We start from the raw sequence: 18414 nt of genomic DNA, 5'->3' as shown, positions 1-18414 counted from the left end.
TGTCGCCACGGGAGGACTTGCAACAGGTGTTGGCACTACAGTGTCCTGCACTGTCGGTACAACAGCAGCAGGTAGCGTGAAGAATGGTTCTTCAACCATCAGAGTGGGTACATGTACCCACTTTTCCTGTAGGCTTATTTCTCGTGCTACCATGCTCTCCCTGATCATGTTATCCTTCAAGAACACAGCATGTCTTGTTTCTACAATCTTCGTATGTCTGTCAGGACAATAGAAGCGATATCCTTTCGATCTTTCTGGATAGCCAATAAAATGGCAGCTGACTGTCTTGGAGTCTAACTTTCCTATGTTCGGGTTGAAAACTTTTGCCTCGGCTGGACAGCCCCACACACGCAAATGGTTGAGTGAGGGTTCCCTTCCTGTCCACAATTCATATGGTGTTTTAGGCACCGACTTGTTTGGTACACGATTAAGTATGTGAATGGCGGTTTTTAGTGCCTCCATCCATAAACTAATCGGTAATGTGGAGTAACTTATCATGCTTCTTACCATATCCATTAAGGTACGGTTACGTCTTTCAGCCACTCCATTCTGCTGAGGCTCCCCCGGTGTGGAGTACTGAGCAACTATGCCATTTTCCTGTAGGAACTTTGCAAACGGTCCAGGAATTTGGCCATATGGGGTATGTCGCCCATAGTACTCTCCACCTCGGTCTGATCGTACTATCTTGATTTTCTTATTGTGCTGATTTTCAACCTCAACTTTAAATATCTTGAATTTATCCAACGCTTCCGATCTTTCTTTAATTGGATAAATATTGCCATAACGAGAGTAATCGTCTGTGAATGTTATAAACGAATCATAACCATCCACACTTTTCATGGGAAAAGGACCACATATGTCTGTGTGGATTATATCTAAAATTCCTGTGCTTTGTTTGGCATCTTTCTTAATTTTCTTGACATACTTTCATTTGATACAATCAACACATTGTTCTAAATCTGAAAATTCTAAGTGCAGGAGAATTGATTCCTTAACCAATCATTCTATTCTCCCCCTCGAAATATGGCCCAAGCGACAATGCCATAATTTCGAAGAGACATAATCAATTCTCTTCTGCTTCTTAGTTACATTCGTAGATGGGGAATCATTCACATTCTCATCGTATACATTGTTCGCATTCTCAGCAAGAGATAATAAATAAAGCTTGTCTTGTTAGAAGGCAAGACCAACACATTTATTATCAACTAGTATCTTACACTTGCCACCACCAAAGTGGCAATCAATTCCATCATCATTAAGTTTCAAAACGCTTATCAAATTTCTACGCAAAGAGGGAACATAAAGTACTTCTTTAAGTCTAAGTACAAAACCATTATTCAATTCTAAGGAAAAAACTCAAATGGCTTCAACATTGGCTTGCACTCCATTTGCAACTTTAATCGTTCTTTCTCCTCTTTGCAAGGTTCTCGTTCCACTTAACCTCTGTAAGGAATTTGCAATATGAGTAGTTGCTCCTGAATCAACCCACCAAGTGAATTTATCATAACATAAATACAGGGATTCATCTACAAATGTAATAAATTCATCACCTTTTTTAGCAGAGATTTCAGGAAGTCTGGACAATCCCTCTTGTAGTGTCCCTTCTTGAAGCAGTGCTTGCACTGATCTTTTTCAGCTCCTCCATACTGCTGATTCTCAAAATCCTGGGGTTTCTTTCCCTGTGAATTGGAGGAAGAGGCCTTATCCCACTTAGGTTTCTCTTGTGGTTTAGAATTCTTGCCATTAAAGTTCTTTCTTTTGTTATCCTTCACAAAATGAGCGGATTCACCATGTGAGGACTTTATCCTCTCCTCTTCTTGAGCACACATTGAGATGAGTCTTTCTATGCCCTATCTTTTAGGCTGCATATTGTAATTCACAATGAAGGAGTCATATTCTTTTGGCAAAGAAGCAAAAATCAAATGAATCAGGAAATCCTCCTCCTTCAAATTCATTTCCTTTATCTTAGATGTCGTAGTGCTCATCTTTAAAATGTGCTCTCTTATGCTACCACCAGTGAATTTCTCATTCACAAGCTTCTTAATCAGTGAACTTGCTGTGGCCTTGGTAGACCCAGTAAACTAACTCTTGATTTTCTCAAGATATTCTTTGGCAGTAGCACATTCAGGTATTGAGCCCCTTATCTGTTCTTTTATGGTGGCCTTGGCCACCAACAGACACTTGCGGTTGGAGAGAGTTCATTGCCTATGTTTAAGGTCATATTTCATTCTTATTTCAGCATGATCACGCTTTTGAGCAGCGAAATCAGCATCAGATTCATTTTCACCTCTCACTGGGTCCTCTGGCTCAGTAGGACACGGTGAGGTGATGGCAAAATCAACCTCTCTCAATGCAAGTTCCAATTCATACTTCTCCCGCCACACACGGTGATTGGTCCCATTGAGTGTCGGGATGTTGGCAATGTTCACAATGCATTTGCCTCCTGAAATCACACCAGAGTAAGTAAGAAACATTTATACATAAAATTTCATGCTTTAACTCAACGTTGGTCAAATTAAAACTTATAATTCATCCCTGCAAACATTTTACATCACCGTTGGGCAGAAGTAAAATTAATGCATAATTTCTCATGGATCAAAATTATAATATTGTTATTAACAACGTTGGTCAGAAAATAACAACATCATAATCTCATCAAAATTATCAGAAATTCATCACTTCTCTTAAAATTAAATTATCCCGTTGGTTCAAATTTAATCAAAGAGAACAATAATTATCATGCACAGCGGAAACTTTAATAATCTTTCATATTATTATTTTCCAGAAGCATTGAGTACTTTACTGTTTTCTGGCAAAATATCGTTGGATAATATTTGCACAGAAAAAAATTGTATCAAAATCATTCAAATTCATCAAAAAATATGCATTAAAATTGCTCCTGGAAAATAATAACAAAAATTTTTCTTTTCACTTCAGCCCAGCGCGGCCCAGCTCGCCCATACGCGTGGCCCGGCCAGCAGCGCGCGCTGCAGCGGCCCAAGACTGCCCATCTGTCCGCGCGCGCAGAGGCCGCACCCAGGCCGCAACCTGGGCCTGGGCCGGCAAAGTGCCGCGCGCGCTCGCGCCCGCCTGGGCCGGCGACGGCCCGAGCATCCGTGGCCGTTGGATTCATCGGACGGCGGCGCGCCGTCTTCGGGCAAACAAAAACGCTCCCGGCCGCGTCCTCCCAAACCCTAATCTCATTCGGCTGTTTCCTTTCTCTCTCTTCTTCGCCGCTCTCTCTCTTCTCTCCTCAGCCGCAGTAGCGAGGCGAGCGCAACCGAGAGCGACTCGAAGGCAGTGGAGCGGGCGATCCATGGCGCCGTCGCCGGCCCCCTCGCCGGCGCGCGTGCTCCCCAACGGGTGAGCACGCCGCCGTCGAGCGGCCTGGCCGCGGCGCCCCCTTGGCCGAGCCCGGCGAGCAGCTGCCCCCCGGCTTGGCCCTTCTTCTCCCGCGCCGACGAAGGGACATCCGACGCACGGCGAGGTAGACTTTCTTCTCCCTCCGGATTCGATTTCTGTCTTCTTTCTTTTCTTTTCACTCGTTCACCCGAAAAGGGGATCTAGGGTTAGGGTTCGGTTGAACCTGATTCATGTTTTTTTTGTTTGATTCGAGTTCTCCAAGATTATCCCCTTTTCACTCTTCGGATTTGGGTCTGTTTTTCTCTTATCCGAACAAGGATTTAGATCTAGGGTTCGGGTTCCAGTCCGGCACGTCGGCGAGGGCCGACGGCTCGGTCTTTGTCCCGCGCGGTGGGGATGCCGCCGGCGGGATGAGGGCCCAGGTAGGACCCCATTCATCCATTCATGTTAGGGTTAGGGTTAGGGTTCGTTCATGTTCTTTCCGATCTGAAATTGGTTCAATCGTTCGATCTTTCTTTTCAATAAAACCGGCTCCGGTACCGGTGTTAGATTCACTCTTATTCATATTCATCAGATTGGAATGCATAGTAATAGGAATACATGTACACAGTGAAGTAGGTGTACATGTTCTTGAATCCCAGTAGTTAAAAATCCTAGTACACGATCTACAAGGAGGCAGAGAGAAGGGGAGTGAGAGGTTGCAGACCATCGAAGGCCGTAGTGGTCGAAGCAGTCGGAGTGGTGGAAGCGCCGGCCGGGATCTCGTTCGCGGATGCCATCTGCGCGCCGGCAGCGACGTTCGGTGGAGAGAGGAGTCGGTGCAGTGAAGTGGTGGCGCAGTGGAGACGGTGGCGGCTTCCCGTCACTGGCTGCACCCCTCTCAGATCGGGATGGGGAATATCGGTGGGGAGTCGCGGCCCAGGTGAACCTCGTATCGAGAGCCTGCCGGCCCCCACCTTTATTTATAGCGCAGTGTGACGGGGGGCCACCAACCATGTAGGGTTGGACGCCCCCGATCAGGGCGCGAGAACAAGACCCAAAAGGCCGTTGGGCCTAAGTGGTGCGAGATCAAACCTAACAAAACCAACGGTAATGATCCAAGGATGCCTTTGTTCAGTTTCGAGCTGAACAGTTATCTTACAGAGGCGAAGCATTGACCATCTCGTCTACGCGCTGCCTCCGCCCATCGCCGCCAGGACTACACTCGCCATAGCATAGTCGACGTTGATCATTGACTCAAATCCATGGATTGGTCTTGTACTGTTCTACACAACTAGCTCCATGACGCCGGCATCGTCTGACGAGACCGCGCGGCAACGCCGCGCGTTGAGAGTTACTCCAATGTTGCGTCCTCGAATAATAAAAGAAAAGAAAAGTACTCATGCTGTGAATTTTGAACAAGCGGGTGACAGTTTGCATCGCAAGTCAGTCTGTGTCTGTGTGGAACAATTGCTGGCAACATGGATGGATTTGAACGCCCTGCCCCCTCCGATCTCTCAAGACTTCAAGAACCCACAAGTCCCGCTTTCGGTTGCCCTTTCCTCCTCGGTCTGGTCTTTCGAACGATCAACATCTGAGATAAGTTGGCATCCACAAGACGTGCATGCATGAATGAATGCCCCTGGGACACAGCGGTGGTAATAATTAATTAAACAAACGTAGCGATAACGCTCATGAGTCATGACCCATGCCGATGGTAGTCCTCTCGCGCTCAGGCATGTCGCTGTCCGTAGAGAAGAAACCACACAACCAATCCATTCCAACCTCCTGCCGCTCCGGAAATGATCCTACCTGTACCAGAGTGTATTTTCACTCTCATTTCGGCCCGCAACTTGGGAGCGAGCTTAGTCATGGCTGACTCAGTTTTTATTTTAGTTTCTCCACAACGACTGACTACCGTACCTTTCCCCAGAAGTCGCTGAAGCTAACCGTTTTTAAATATTTGCTACTATTCGGACAGCGTCATTAGTTTACAATAAACTAATTAGTTTGTTCTTGATACAATATACAAGATGTGCCACTGCATCCTCTAACATATGCGAAACATTCCATTTCTTTCGCGGCTAAGTTTTCATGTTTTGATTGATTTTAAGTTGGGTTAGGGATAAGGTTGAACTAGGTCTGTTATTCAATTCGATTCCGGGAACGTAGGCAATGATAAAATTCCAATATGCTGCCCTGAACAAATCATTGAGATGAGTCATGTGTACAACAAAGCAAAGCTTGTGCTGTCGTCGTCTCATATGAAGCAAAGAACAGAACAGAAACCGCAAACAGGATGGGCAAACCTCGCGGACAAGATCGCAAAACCATCACGGATGATTCAGGAAGAACGCCCAGAACCCACCGGCAGTCATGGCCACCGCCATGACCCAGACCACTGCGCCCACGGCCGGCGGCATCACCGGCGTCACCCTGGACGCGAACATGGCCGTGAGCAGTGTCGTGAGTGCCCACACCGCGGCTTTCATCTTGGCGTCCTCCCTGCCCCTGCCGCCCCGCTCAAACTCACGGAGGCAGAGGAAGAGGAGCACGAGCGCGGCGTCCGCGAGCAGCACGAAGGAGATGGAGGTCGCGTCGCCCCAGGAGTTGTAGATGGCGAGCCCCGAGTTGCACGCCAAGACGCCGAAGCCCAGCTTGATTAGGCCGAAGAAATGTTGGTCCATGCGATTTGCTTGATTTCGGTTTGCCAGGGGCAGGAAAAGAACCAAGGTTGTTCGTAGTATGGCAGCTCAAACTAAAAGCATAATATGGACAGGATTAGCAATGGGAGAACGTTGGTGTTATCACTTACGTACCAAAGAAACAACGGGAATATATATAATTGGCTGTCACCTACTCACACCTCACCCAGTAAGCCAGTACAGGTCATCCGCTCCACCAGCGGCTAGTTGTATTAGCTCCCGTCTACCGCAGCTATCTCGTGATGCTGAGTTTGAATTTATAGGGCAAAAAAAATATACAGCATGTTCGTTTGGTCGTATTTGACTTATAAGTCATGATTTATCAGTCAATAAATAGTATTTTTCTCTCACACCAAACCGGCAAACTTAATTTTCAGCCATGGCTTATAAGCCAAACCAGCCAAAATGAACAGGACGATAGACGTCATTTGCAGTTGGCTTGACAATTTTAAGACCATTTCTCGAACTTCGAACAAGCACGGGGTTCACAGTTTGCAGGGCTTCTAGCCTCGGTGTGCTTCGAGCAAGCCCAATAAGCTTATAGCTTTAAGCCAAACCAGTGAAACCACATAAGCAACGATGAAGGCCCTGTTTCGATCTATTGGGCTAAACTTTAAACCAAGGCTAAAAATTAGTCATATATCCTACCATAACTTATTTATCATGTACCCTACCGTAACTTATTTGTCCCTAATTAATACTTATGCACAGGCCTAAAAGGCGATGGGTGGGGGTAATAGGATGTGTTTAGTTTCGTGGCTTATTCCTAGCCTGGCTAGCTTCTCAGCCTGTTCCACCAAGTCAATCCCTAGTTGTTTGGTTGTCTGTACTGTTGGCCAATCCCTGTTCATACCAAGCCAATCTCTCGGGGGTGAATTTCAGGCCTGAGGGTAAAAAAAACTATCGTCTGTCCCACGCCAAAGTATAGGTTTGTGGCCGTCCCGTCTCACGGGGATACGGTGCCGCTGTATATGGGTGGGGCCAGGGTTCGAAGATGTTCTCGATCTGCGTAAGAAGATCTTCTTAATGAAATATCCGGTGGGACGTTGTCCCCCACGGATCGAGTTTTTTGGTTGCCTGTACTGTCTAAGCCTGGCTAGCCTCAGAGTGTGTTTGGTTATTTGGTTTGTTTCGATACAATCACTTCTCCAAAATGGTAAGGTTACCCTCTTTGAGCCATTTCGTTGAACAAGTGGTGGCCACCCCAGCGAGCACGGCACTATGACAGCAGCAAGGCGAGCAGCACAAGCAGGGCGAGCAAGTCAAGCACGGCGAGCACGGCAGGCGGAGCACGGCGAGCACGAACTCGACCATCGGCGTCACGCTGCTGGGTGATCTCGTGTGACTCTGCAGCGTGTTCCTAATTCTCGCGCTATCCGAGCCACGAATTGGTCTTACCCAGGCCTTGTTTAGATTGAAGATTTTTTCAACCCGATGAATAGTAGCACTTTCGTCTTATTTGGTAAATATTGTCCAATCGTGGACCAACTAAGCTCAAAAGATTCATCTCGTGATTTCCAACTAAACTGTGTAATTAGTTATTTTTTTATCTATATTTAATACTCCATGCAAGCGTCCAAAAATTGATGTGATGGAGAGAGAGTGAAAAAACTTGGAATTTTGATGTAAACTAAACAAGGCCCCAGATGCAATTCCAATTGCTTAAGGCAGCGTGACGGGCTCATCAGCTAGTGCTCACATACCTCACCTCCGACAGCAGCAGAGTCGCACGCAGAGTTGCAAGGAGTCGCACGGCAGTAGAGTCGCAGGCACGAAAGTAGGAGCTAAAGTTTAGCTCGTACTTTTAGCGCTCCGACCACGAGGGCTAAGGGCCGAAGTCTAATAGACAAAGTACACAATAAGCTAGTCTCTTCTCCTGTTGTAAAAATATTTTTTTTATTTACGTAGGACCCACCTAATCTTCATCTTTTCTTCAATCTCTTTCCCGTGCGTCTTCCTCCACAGGCTCCTGCCGTCCTGCTCACCCAAGCTCAAGCAGCCGTGCACCACTAGTGCATGGCCGTCCATGTCGCCGGTGTGACCACTAGCCAAACCACACTGCCCAGCGCCCCTCTGTCCCCATCGTTGCTTGAAGGCCCCCCCTCCCTCTCTCTCTGACTTAACTACTGCTCCTATGGTGCCTCATGCCGAAGACCACAGGTGCATAGCCGAGCTGTAGACGACGAGGAGAAGGCGCGCAGTGGAGCTGTGGAGAGCGTACAGCCGCCGGTGCAGTGGACTAGGGCCGCGAGCGCTTGTGAGAAGCTGAGGGCGCGCGGCCGCAGGCGCGGTGGAGCAGCCATGGCAGCGGCTGCGACGGCGAGTCTGCCCTTTGGCCATGCGCCACACGACGGCGAGCTCGGCCTCCATCGCCGATCTGCTGCGCTCGTGTTCCATCACAGAGAGGAGATAGGGATGGCAGCACGAGACAGAGAGGGAGAGAGAGAAAGTGCATGTGGGACCGGCAGCGTCTTGGACGGTGTGTTGCGATCGGCGACGCTGCAAGCGCCGATTTTGTTCTCTCTCCTCTTTTCTCTCAACGCTACATAGGATTGTGCTGATGTGTCTCGGCCCTGTTAGCTTGGCTAAAATTAACCGAAAAAATAAATCAAAGTTGAATTATTACGAGAGAAAAAAATAATTGGGCCAACGGGATGGAGTGGGCCGGAGGCGGTTGGGCCAGATTGGCCTGATGATCAGGAGATTATAATGAAAAGTCTTCTTATTTGATCAAGGAATTTTTGGAGAAGAGGGGCTACCTCCAAGCTCAAATAAGAAGATCCAAATGACACATGCGTCTAGACTAAACATGATGCACAATTTATTGTACACTCAATTTGAAGGATATGAGAGAGAGTTGGGGTTTTTGCTTTAGGAATTTAATAAATCAAGTGAAGGGATTGCACGTTGAATTCGAGTGCGGCTCGAATTCAACCCAAGTTTTAATTTATCCCCAAAATATTTTATTTGAAAACTCCCCTTGTCACGTGGTTGACTTGGCCTGGCCAACTTCACGATAAGTGGTCCGTTGTAAAAGTTTTAAAGCTCAGATTTTGAATTGGGGCGGAAAGGAAAACATTTGACCTAAGTTCGGCCTAACATTTATATGCAACACACATCCAAGCAAAAAAATTAAAAAGTTGGGATTTGCGATTACACATAATTACGGAATGTTACACCGCACTCCCTAATCCCAGGGCAGGGCACTGGTGAGCTCCGCCATGATGCCCCCAACTGCCTTCTCCCGTCACCCTGGCTAGCGACGCCTCCGCCCCCGTCTCTCTCGCCACAACCACCATGGCCCCGTTCGCTTCGCTGGAAAAAGAAGCCAAAACACTGTTCCGGCTGATTTGTTGTGAGAGAAAAACATTGTTCCGCTTGAAAAAAGAAGCCAAAGAAGCCAGATTATAAGAGAAGTTGTCGCGGTTGCCTCCCCCTAAACCCCCTTCTAGAGCCGCCAGGGCATAGATCCCTAACCTCGTTGGAACCCTAACCCTAACGCTGTCGCTATCTTCTTCCTCTCCGGTGGGGCACGTGGGAGAGGGAGAGGGTGGGCCGACCCGCGTCACGTCATCCGGGCACTGCGCGACGGTCACGTGTTTCAGTTTTCGTTCTGATAAGCAAACCCGACCCGTAGAATATGTACAGGTTGTGGTAGGCCATATTCATAATAATTCATCAGAACGCAGTACATCGAAGGCACTATATCTTTTTAGATAATTGAAAGCACTATCTATACGCCACATGTTTGTACATCTGTATCCGGACTGTTTGAAGTAGCTAGCAATCCATGCATTTCCTTCTTCACCGTCACACGGGAAAACCTTCAATCAAATATATATGCACAACATCGTGCATGGTAACCTGCCAAATTAAAAGTAAATTTAAACTCGTCGATCGGGCGCTTGATCGAACTGAATATTTGTAGAGTAGCACACCATCAAAAAGTTTGAGAGAATACATACAGCTAGCAACTAGGCAGCATATATAGCAGCATCCCATGTAATTACTGGAGACGCTTGGAGCTTAGAAGTTAGGCCCTGCTTGGTTCTCTAGTCCATGGACTAAAAGTTTTAGTCCACTTTAGTCCATGAATTAAAAGTATACTAAAGTGGTTGTAACACCTTAAAATTTACCTCTTTTGGAAATAGAGCTAAAATGATTAAATTTGGAATTTTGTGTTCATTAAAACATAGGGAAATAAAATTTTTCATTAAATAAAATTCATCATAAGGTTTAGCAACATGTTTGTACATACATGCCCTTGCATTTGATGTAATTGGTTGAGTGGCTTTGATTGAAAATTTAAAAGGGTTTAAATTTGCTTTTGCAAATGAAATTAAAATTTACTATGACATAAAAGAAAAGAATAGAAAAGAAAATTTTAAAATAAAAGAGTTTAAAAAGTTGTAAAAATATTTTTTGGGGAGACTTACTAAAATTTCCTCATTTTTTATTTGAATTGAAAAGTATATTCAAAACTCTATTTGAACTTGAGTTGGCTTACATTCGAAATTGGTTTTGAAAATAAAATAGAAAAAAATGGAAATTGGGAAAACTCCCCCTCTCCTTCCATGCCCGAAGGCCTTCTCTTTTTCTTCCCGCTCTCCCTCCTTCCCTGCTTCTGGGCCGCCCCGGCCGAAGCCCCACCACCGCTGTCCCGCGCAGCCTAGCAGCCAGCGGCCGCCATCTCCCCCTCTCTGTTCTCTCGCGTGGCCTTGTTTCTCTGTCGGCCCAGCTGGCCATTTGGTTTTCCTCCGCTCGGGCCGAAGCCAGCACCGGCTCATTCTCTCCTGCGCCTGTGGCCTTTCCTCTGTGCCGGCCCACTCGCGCCCCGCGTCTCCCTTCCCGCAGCGGCCCAACATTGCCGCAGCGGCCCATCTCCGCTGGCCAGCCAGACGTCCACCCGCGCCCCTCTTCCTCTCCGCCCGCTGACAGTGCTGGCCCGCCTGTCAGGCGTCTTCTCCCTCGCGTCGTATTCCAGCCGGAGTCCTCCTCCGCATCAACGCCGAGTCCGGCTCCGCCACGACCTCTGTGCCGCGCCTCCCGAGATGTCACCCCATAAATAGCCGCCCACGCCGCCTCCCCTCCTCATCTGTTGCATGTTTTCTTTTCGCCCCAGCAAGCTGCAACAGCACCTCACTCTAGCGCCGTCGCGACAACCATCGTCCCCCGAGCGCCACACCGCCGTCGTTGCTTCCCGCTCGCCTATTCCGGTTTGGGTGAGTTCCCCACTCCCTCCTCTACCCACCTGTATTTTTCTTTCGTCAAATCATGCGCTGGAGGCCGAGTACCGCAAGCTTCCTTTGGCCGGCAATGGCGCCGCCGCCACAGACCCTGCCGTCGGCACTGTTCCGGCTGGTTCACTCTCTCTCTTCCGCCAGATTAAATCCCGGGCGTCCAAATCTAATTCGACGTCCCAAATAGAAAGGTACCCCTTCGCTGTTAGATTTATAAAAGAGCCCCTGAGTTTTTCTGTTTTTGAACCCGCGATCCATTACGTGTTAGATTGAATCCGTCTTCTTATTTTAAAAGCGTATTTTAGTCGGTTCACTTCAAAAGTATGTTTTCAGCTATTTACAGAATTGCCACTGATTTTGTTTTAGCCATAACTTCTCCGTTTTAACTCCGATTTGACCCATTCAAATTGCGTTAGGTTCGTAATTTCAGAATCTACGTGTTCATACTACTATTCAGTATGTTTTTAACTTTTAAAATTTGTGATTAGATTTAATCTATTATTCGATTAAAAGAAATCTTGTTTAAATCATATCTTCTGCGTCTTAGATCCGTTTTAGCCCGTTCAAGTCGTGCTAGATTCATTGCAACGAGATCTACGCGTTAGTAACAGTGTTTATCATGTCACTAATACTAGAATTTCATGGTTTAAATCATATCTTGAATAATAACTATACAACAGGATTTTATAAATAGAATATGAATTGTTTCACTTTAGTTTTATAAATCAAATCTAAATTTGACTTAAATTATAATATCTATACAATATCTTATATATGTTTTTATATGAAGCTAATAGTTTTATGAGTAGATCTTTCGGTAGTTGTATCTTTTCAACCGTAGCTCCGATTAGCGTGCTTTTCGCGTCTGTGTGTTCGTAGCGAGACGTAGATTCGTTTTACAAACTTTTCTTCTTGATTTTATGTTTGGTGTATTGTTCTAATATAGATCTATTGTTTGCATTGTGTATGATTGTATGGATGCTTGTGTGGTGCTTTATGATTACGTCTAGTCGGTGAGATATACGTGGTGATCAAGAAGAAGAAGAAGAAGAGCGTTGAAGATTAAAGCTTACCGAAGGATCGGTGTTTTAAGGCAAGTATAGCATGTGATCTTCCTTGTTGTCCTATACACCTTTAATCATTTAATTCATACTGCATGTGTCTACCTTGACTGCCTCTAAGGATTTCCTAGTGCTTTGTTACCATGTACCTTGATACCTTTGGGTTATTGCATTGGATAGTATGATGCTAGTGCTCAACTACAACCATGATCTTATAACTTGACTAATGGAATATGCAATAAACATTAAAAGATGCTTTTTAGCAACATGGAACAAGGGGACTAGAGCATTGGGCTATTTTTATGGTGCTCTAGATTCCTCTCCCTAAGGACTTATCTGTAAGTGATTTATCCGGGACTTACAGTACAGCTGTGAGGGTTACATGGCTCTGGCTTTAGCTCAGTATGAGGACCTTTTCTAGCTTGTTAGTGGTTACCTTTATTGGCATAAGAATGGCTTGCCGAATCGGGTATAGCGCGGCCTCTGTCCCCATGTGTATAGGCTGCGCATCAATGTGCCATCGGGAAGGGGGGCTCTACATCTGTTTGCCGAGTGAATCTAATGGCCCTAACTTCGTTAGATGAACTTTTGAAAGGCTTCATAGTGAACCCTGCCGACCTTCCTTGGTAGTGGGTCAAGAGGCTGATCACCTCGGACGAAAGGGTAAATCACGACTCACAGTGAAAGTGTACAACCTCTGCAGAGTGTAAAACTGGTATATCAACCGTGCTCACGGTCACGAGCGGCCTTGGAACATTTACGGAATAGATGATGGACACTAATGATATGGATGATGAAGATGCTCACTAATGGTTAATTGTTTATGTTATTCATTATTCATGTTTACCTGATCATGTGTTTATGGGCTTGAGGTGAACTTGTTGCTACTCAATTGCTAAAATCATGACTCATTAAAAGCTAATCGCAGTTAAACCAGTGTTAGCCTTTTGAGCCTAATGAACCCCATGTTATATTTGTTGAGTACGATATGTACTTACGCTTGCTTTGTTTTTAATGATTTGGATAAAAATCCCGGATGGGTACCAGATTGCTAGAGTTTGGAGGAATTAGGCTTGTGATCAACCAGTCAGTTGTCCCTGTGGATTTGGAGTCTTCGCCTGAAGATCGAAGTTGTCTTTACGCTGTCTATACTCTGAGGTTATATTCTTTATACTAATACGTTATGTATTTAAGCATTGTCTATTGATATTACCCTTATTTGTAGCTATATGTGAGATTTGACTTTCTGAGCTCACATATGGTGTGTATCTGGTTTTGTTCTTGAAACCGGGTGTTACAGGGGTGTTTGGTTCCTTGAACTAAAATAGACTAAAGTGGAGAGAGAGAGGACAATAAATGAGAGGTATGGGTGTCCCCAACACCTTTTAGTCCATTTTAGTTCAATTTTGTGGACTAAAGGACTAAATGATTTTAGTCCACTTTTAGTCAAGTGTTTGGCTGTTTAGTCCAACTAAAATACAGATTTTAGTCCAAAATGTTTTAGTCCATGAAAACCAAACACCCATTACACATGAACACATCCATCAATGGCGCGCCGCACCCAAAAAATACCCTGCAACATCATCAATCAGTCGACTCAAACACGATTGAGGCCCATGCCCATTGGTATATATTATTTCTTTTTTTGGGGGAAAAGAAAGATCCAATGTTATTTCGTCAAGAAAATTATATGTTTGCGCTCAAATGATTACTGCATATATAGATTATATAGTCCGTACGTACCTCAAATCTTTAGTAAACAGAGACCCGATCATGTATGCAAGCTCATACATATGGAATGGAAGCAAGACAGGGGCGATCATCAGCCGATCACTCAGGTGCAGGTGCAGTGCTCAGAGGCGTCGACGCTGCTGACGAAAGGGGAGAACGAAACCACCAGCAGACGTCACGGCAGCCGCGGCCCAGACGCCCACCGCGACGGGCCACGTCATCACGCCGGCAACCTTCCACGCGAACATGGCAGTGAGCAGCGTGCAGAGCGCCCAGACCCTGCTCCTCAGCCGTTCCCTACAGACAGCCGCCTCCGTCGGCGCCACCTCGTAGGCGCCAAGGAAGCGGAGCAGCGGCCGGAGAGCGCCGTAGCTGACTATCACGAAAGCTACGGCACGAGAAAAACAAGTTACTGTTCTAACGGGGCGTACAGACTGTTTTAAAAAAATTACTCATGTTTCATAGAATGTACTCTCTTCTGTATAGAAGGCTGGCTATTATGCTTTAATGTATTCTAGTGTCCACTAAGGAAAAATGTATCGTTGTACATGATACTTAAAATGAATACACCTATGTGAGCTAAATTGTTAGGTCGCAGTTCATGAGAGTGAGATACTCTTTGGATAGCTCATGAGAAGATCGAGAAGCAAGACCTTTAAAAGCTTCATTTGGACTTGGCGTTCTTGCAGCTAGTACCAGTTGGATCTTCGAGAGAAATCTGATAGCAAAAAGCTATGAATCCAAGGCTTAGTCCATTCACAAGCTGCTGAAAGATGGACCTTGTTGATCTAGGTGTAAGTTCAACCCGTACGGGACTTATACTAAAAATCCGATATATATAAAGAATGTTTAGTACAACAGCGTTGGAAATAGTGGGGGGATTGTTGGATTTAGGCCTATGTTTGGCCCATTTTGAAAAATTCCAAAGCATGCACAACCTTTAGTCCCATATTGCTAATTCAATGAGAGGTTGTCTTGCTTAAATATGGGAGTCTCCTCTCTATGCAAAATAGGTGCAAATGAGAGAGAAGGAGACTGTTGCTACACGCACGCGCAGCTCACGCGCATTTTTCGCGTGAAAAATCGCGTGACTTGCCACGAGCGCAACGCGTACGTGTATAGCAGGTTATTATTTGTGTAGTTTCTATTTTTTATGCCGAGCATAATGGCGCTTCAATGTGATTGAAACTGCTGTTTTAAACAGTAATAAGGTGTCAGTTTCTGCTATTTCATTGCAGCATTTTCTATCATTCATATGGGCAGTTTCTACTGCTTGATGAGGGGAATTGATGCACTATGAAGGCCTATAAAACCAGGAGACGTCCTGGTTGAAGGGTACGCAATCACACGCTCACCTCCCCACTCGTTGTGCTGAGCTTCTCGCTGCTGCGTCTCGTCTACCTTTGAGTTCGGCGTGCACCGGACTTGAAGATAACGGGATCTCCGAAACCATTACCGCGAGACTCCTGCACGGGGCGGTAATTAGGTTTTTGGGCAGCGTCTACACGCGACCGCTTGGTGATCTGCAACATCTACTTCAACATGTTCGACTACGTTCTGCGCGGGATCATTGAGTAATTTCCTTGCGCAATCCTGTTTTAGTCAGTATGTTACCTATTTATATATTTTATATGCTTGCATCATTTTTTATCTATGAGTTTTTTCTTTAAATAAAATCTAAAATGTATTTTAGGCACGTATTTCAACAGGATATGGATGCTGAACGTGTGGAAGCGACGAAAGGACACTGGTACGGACAACGATCCACCACGTCTCCCTCGCGTTGACGCACACACTTGCAACGTGTGCCTTGGCGCTAGCAGACGTTTATATCATAACTCAGCAGTGTTCAAATTCAAAGCCCCATACGCGTGCAAAGGCACAGCCAGCCGACTGACCGAAGCGGCGCCGCGGCGCCGCCACCGTCCACCAACCGCCTAGCTATTCATACCAAGCCGACCGCGATAATACCAAGCCGACCTCGATAATAATACCAAGCCGACCGCGATCATATCATATGGCCATATGATATGATTTGGTTCATTTTATGAACGGCGCTTAGTATGTGTTTGGTTCTGGAGATGGACGAATAGAGGATGATGGAATGAATTGATCCTATTTTTATGATGTTTGAGGACTATTAGGGACGGAACCATTTTCGAGTGGAATATACCCCTATTTGGCCCAATTTTTTTTGTGTGCAAATTTGGCCCTTTTTTTTTTTGTCAAAATTCATGTTTACACCACTGGACGATGTAAATTTAGCTTTGGATCCTTTTCTCAACGTCGTGCCCTACATCACCGAGGTAACACGTCTTGGCGTCATGAGATTGGAGGCTACAAATTATGTGACTGTCGACGTAACGTTGACGTGACTAAAGCTCGGCGGCGTGAACCATGGCCATATTCTACCGAATAAACAAAAAATATCTCAACCAAACGCAGAACAGATTTGTCCAGCCAAAAAAATCAGGGACAAGACCGTTCCGTCCTACCATGTCTCAAATCAAGCACACGCTGAGGCGAGTACGAGCGGTGGTCAACGGGGTAGAAGCAGATGGCCACTCTCTGCCAGCAGCGCAAACTCGAAGGCAGATTTTATTCAAAGTGACGAACTGGGAAACAATACAAAGAAAGTGCAGGAAGCAAAAAAGGAAATGAACACGCCCGGCAGCGAAACGCAGACTGACATCGACTGTCTCCAAAGCATTAATTATTTAATTAAGGAAAAACGCCCAGAACCCTCCTACGGCCGTGGCGACGGCCAAGAGCCAGACCACCGCGGCCACGGCCGGCGGCATGAGCGGTGCTACCCTCGAGGCGAACATGGCCGTGAGCAGCGTGGTGAGCGCCCACACCGCGGCTTTCACCTTGGCATCCCTGCCCCGGCCGCCGCCCCGCTCAAACTCACGGAGGCAGAGGAAGAGCAGCACGAGCGCTGCGTCCGCGCCGAGCACGAACGCCACGGAGCCGGCGTCACCCCAGGAGTTGTAGATGGCGAGCGCCGAGTTGAAGGTCAGGGCGCCCAAGCCGAGCTTGGTCAGGGTGGAATATCCTCGATCGGCCATGTGAAATCGAACGATCTTCCGCGCGCAGAGGGAGGGCCAGTATGAACTAGCGCATTCATAACTGAGTTTATATGCCTGGTTAGCTGGAGGAACCCCCACGGAAGTATATATAGGTGGAGTGGAGTGGAGTACGTGCGGCCGGACGGCGACACGGACCCTGCTGCTACAAGCTGGTGCCGTGTCTTTGGGCACGCACTTCAAGCTACCACCGGGCCTTCGTTGCACTCTGTTGCATGCTAGATCTGGGCCCTGTTTAGTTCCATCAAATTCCCAATTTTGATACTATGCAAAAAGAAGATTCCCCGTCACATCAAACTTGTGGTACATACATGGAGTACTAAATGTTGATGAAATCAAAAACTAATTGCACAGTTTGGTTGTACTTTATGAGACGAACGTTTTGAGCCTAATTAGTCAATGTTTGGACAATTATTACCAAATAAAAACGGAAAAGTACTGTAGCTCCCTGAATTTGGCGGCGCCGAATCGGACACCGAACTAAACGTGGCCCTGACTGAAGCCTCCCCACTAAAACTCACGGTCTTGATCTGGCCACGGTGATCGCGCCTCTACTATTGCTTGCCCCACGTAACACGGGAATACAGACTTTTTTTTAATGTGCTCATAGGAGTAGGATGATGACACTATTCTTTAGGTGGCTATCCGTGGACAGCGAAGTGTTTGTGATGATTTCATCAGCCTCAAAATTTGCAGGCTTTGTGTTTTAGAGATGGTTATAGGAGTAGAGTATGAAAATGTAGAGATAATAAGTGTATATGCAACTATGTGAGTATTTGTGTGTATTGTAATTTGATTAAAATAAAGGGTTTCGACCTGCGAGCTTGCTTAGCTTTTAGGGCAGCAAGGTCGTCGAGCCGGCGGGCTCTCGTGGGGGGTGGGGGTGGGGGGTGGGGGGGGGGGGGGGGGGGGGGGGGGTTGAAACTTGCAAGCTAAGGAACGTCGTAGCTTTTTCCCAATAAAAGAAGAGAAGGGGCATCTTTTTTTTAGTAAAAGAAAAGGACAAAGGGGAAAATGGTAAAGAACGTTAGTGGTCCAGTCTCCAGCGAGATTATTTACAACAGCACTGGGCCACGAAAGCCATTTCGGTCTGCTCGTGAGCGCGTGGACGTGGACCACGAAAGCTCCCCGTGACGACTACACGCGCGATGCAGCAGACAGGCGTCGCGCCAACAACCCGGCACCATGATTTCAGACACGGCGTCGCGGAAGCCGGAAGCACCGCGGTTTCGTGGTCAGCCTTCCGCCA

At 46.5% G+C, this 18414-nt stretch overlaps 2 protein-coding genes across 2 annotated transcripts; both read right to left on the bottom strand.

Moving 5' to 3' along the window:
• Positions 1–5580: 5580 nt before the first annotated feature.
• On the bottom strand, positions 5581–6241 carry LOC136529246 (uncharacterized). Its single transcript, XM_066522335.1, has 2 exons — positions 6199–6241; positions 5581–6100 (listed from the first exon to the last, which is right to left on the bottom strand). The coding sequence occupies exon 2, from the start codon at positions 6027–6029 to the stop codon at positions 5676–5678; it is 354 nt and encodes a 117-aa protein (XP_066378432.1). The 5' UTR covers positions 6030–6100; positions 6199–6241; the 3' UTR covers positions 5581–5675.
• A 10393-nt stretch (positions 6242–16634) lies between these two features.
• On the bottom strand, positions 16635–17326 carry LOC136529247 (uncharacterized). Its single transcript, XM_066522336.1, has one exon. It carries the CDS (start codon positions 17145–17147, stop codon positions 16797–16799), a length of 351 nt encoding a protein of 116 aa, XP_066378433.1. The 5' UTR covers positions 17148–17326; the 3' UTR covers positions 16635–16796.
• Between the last annotated feature and the right edge of the window lie 1088 nt (positions 17327–18414).

The sequence above is a fragment of the Miscanthus floridulus genome, chromosome 19 (genome assembly GCF_019320115.1).
Source record: "Miscanthus floridulus cultivar M001 chromosome 19, ASM1932011v1, whole genome shotgun sequence".
NCBI lineage: Eukaryota > Viridiplantae > Streptophyta > Magnoliopsida > Poales > Poaceae > Miscanthus > Miscanthus floridulus.
Note: the sequence above shows the minus strand (reverse complement) of the source record. Positions and strands in the feature narration are given on the sequence as shown.

What these genes read in the sequence shown, in the direction of transcription:
- LOC136529246 (XM_066522335.1), bottom strand. Translation starts at nt 6,029, where the DNA reads ATGGACCAACATTTCTTCGGCCTAATCAAGCTGGGCTTCGGCGTCTTG.
- LOC136529247 (XM_066522336.1), bottom strand. Translation starts at nt 17,147, where the DNA reads ATGGCCGATCGAGGATATTCCACCCTGACCAAGCTCGGCTTGGGCGCC.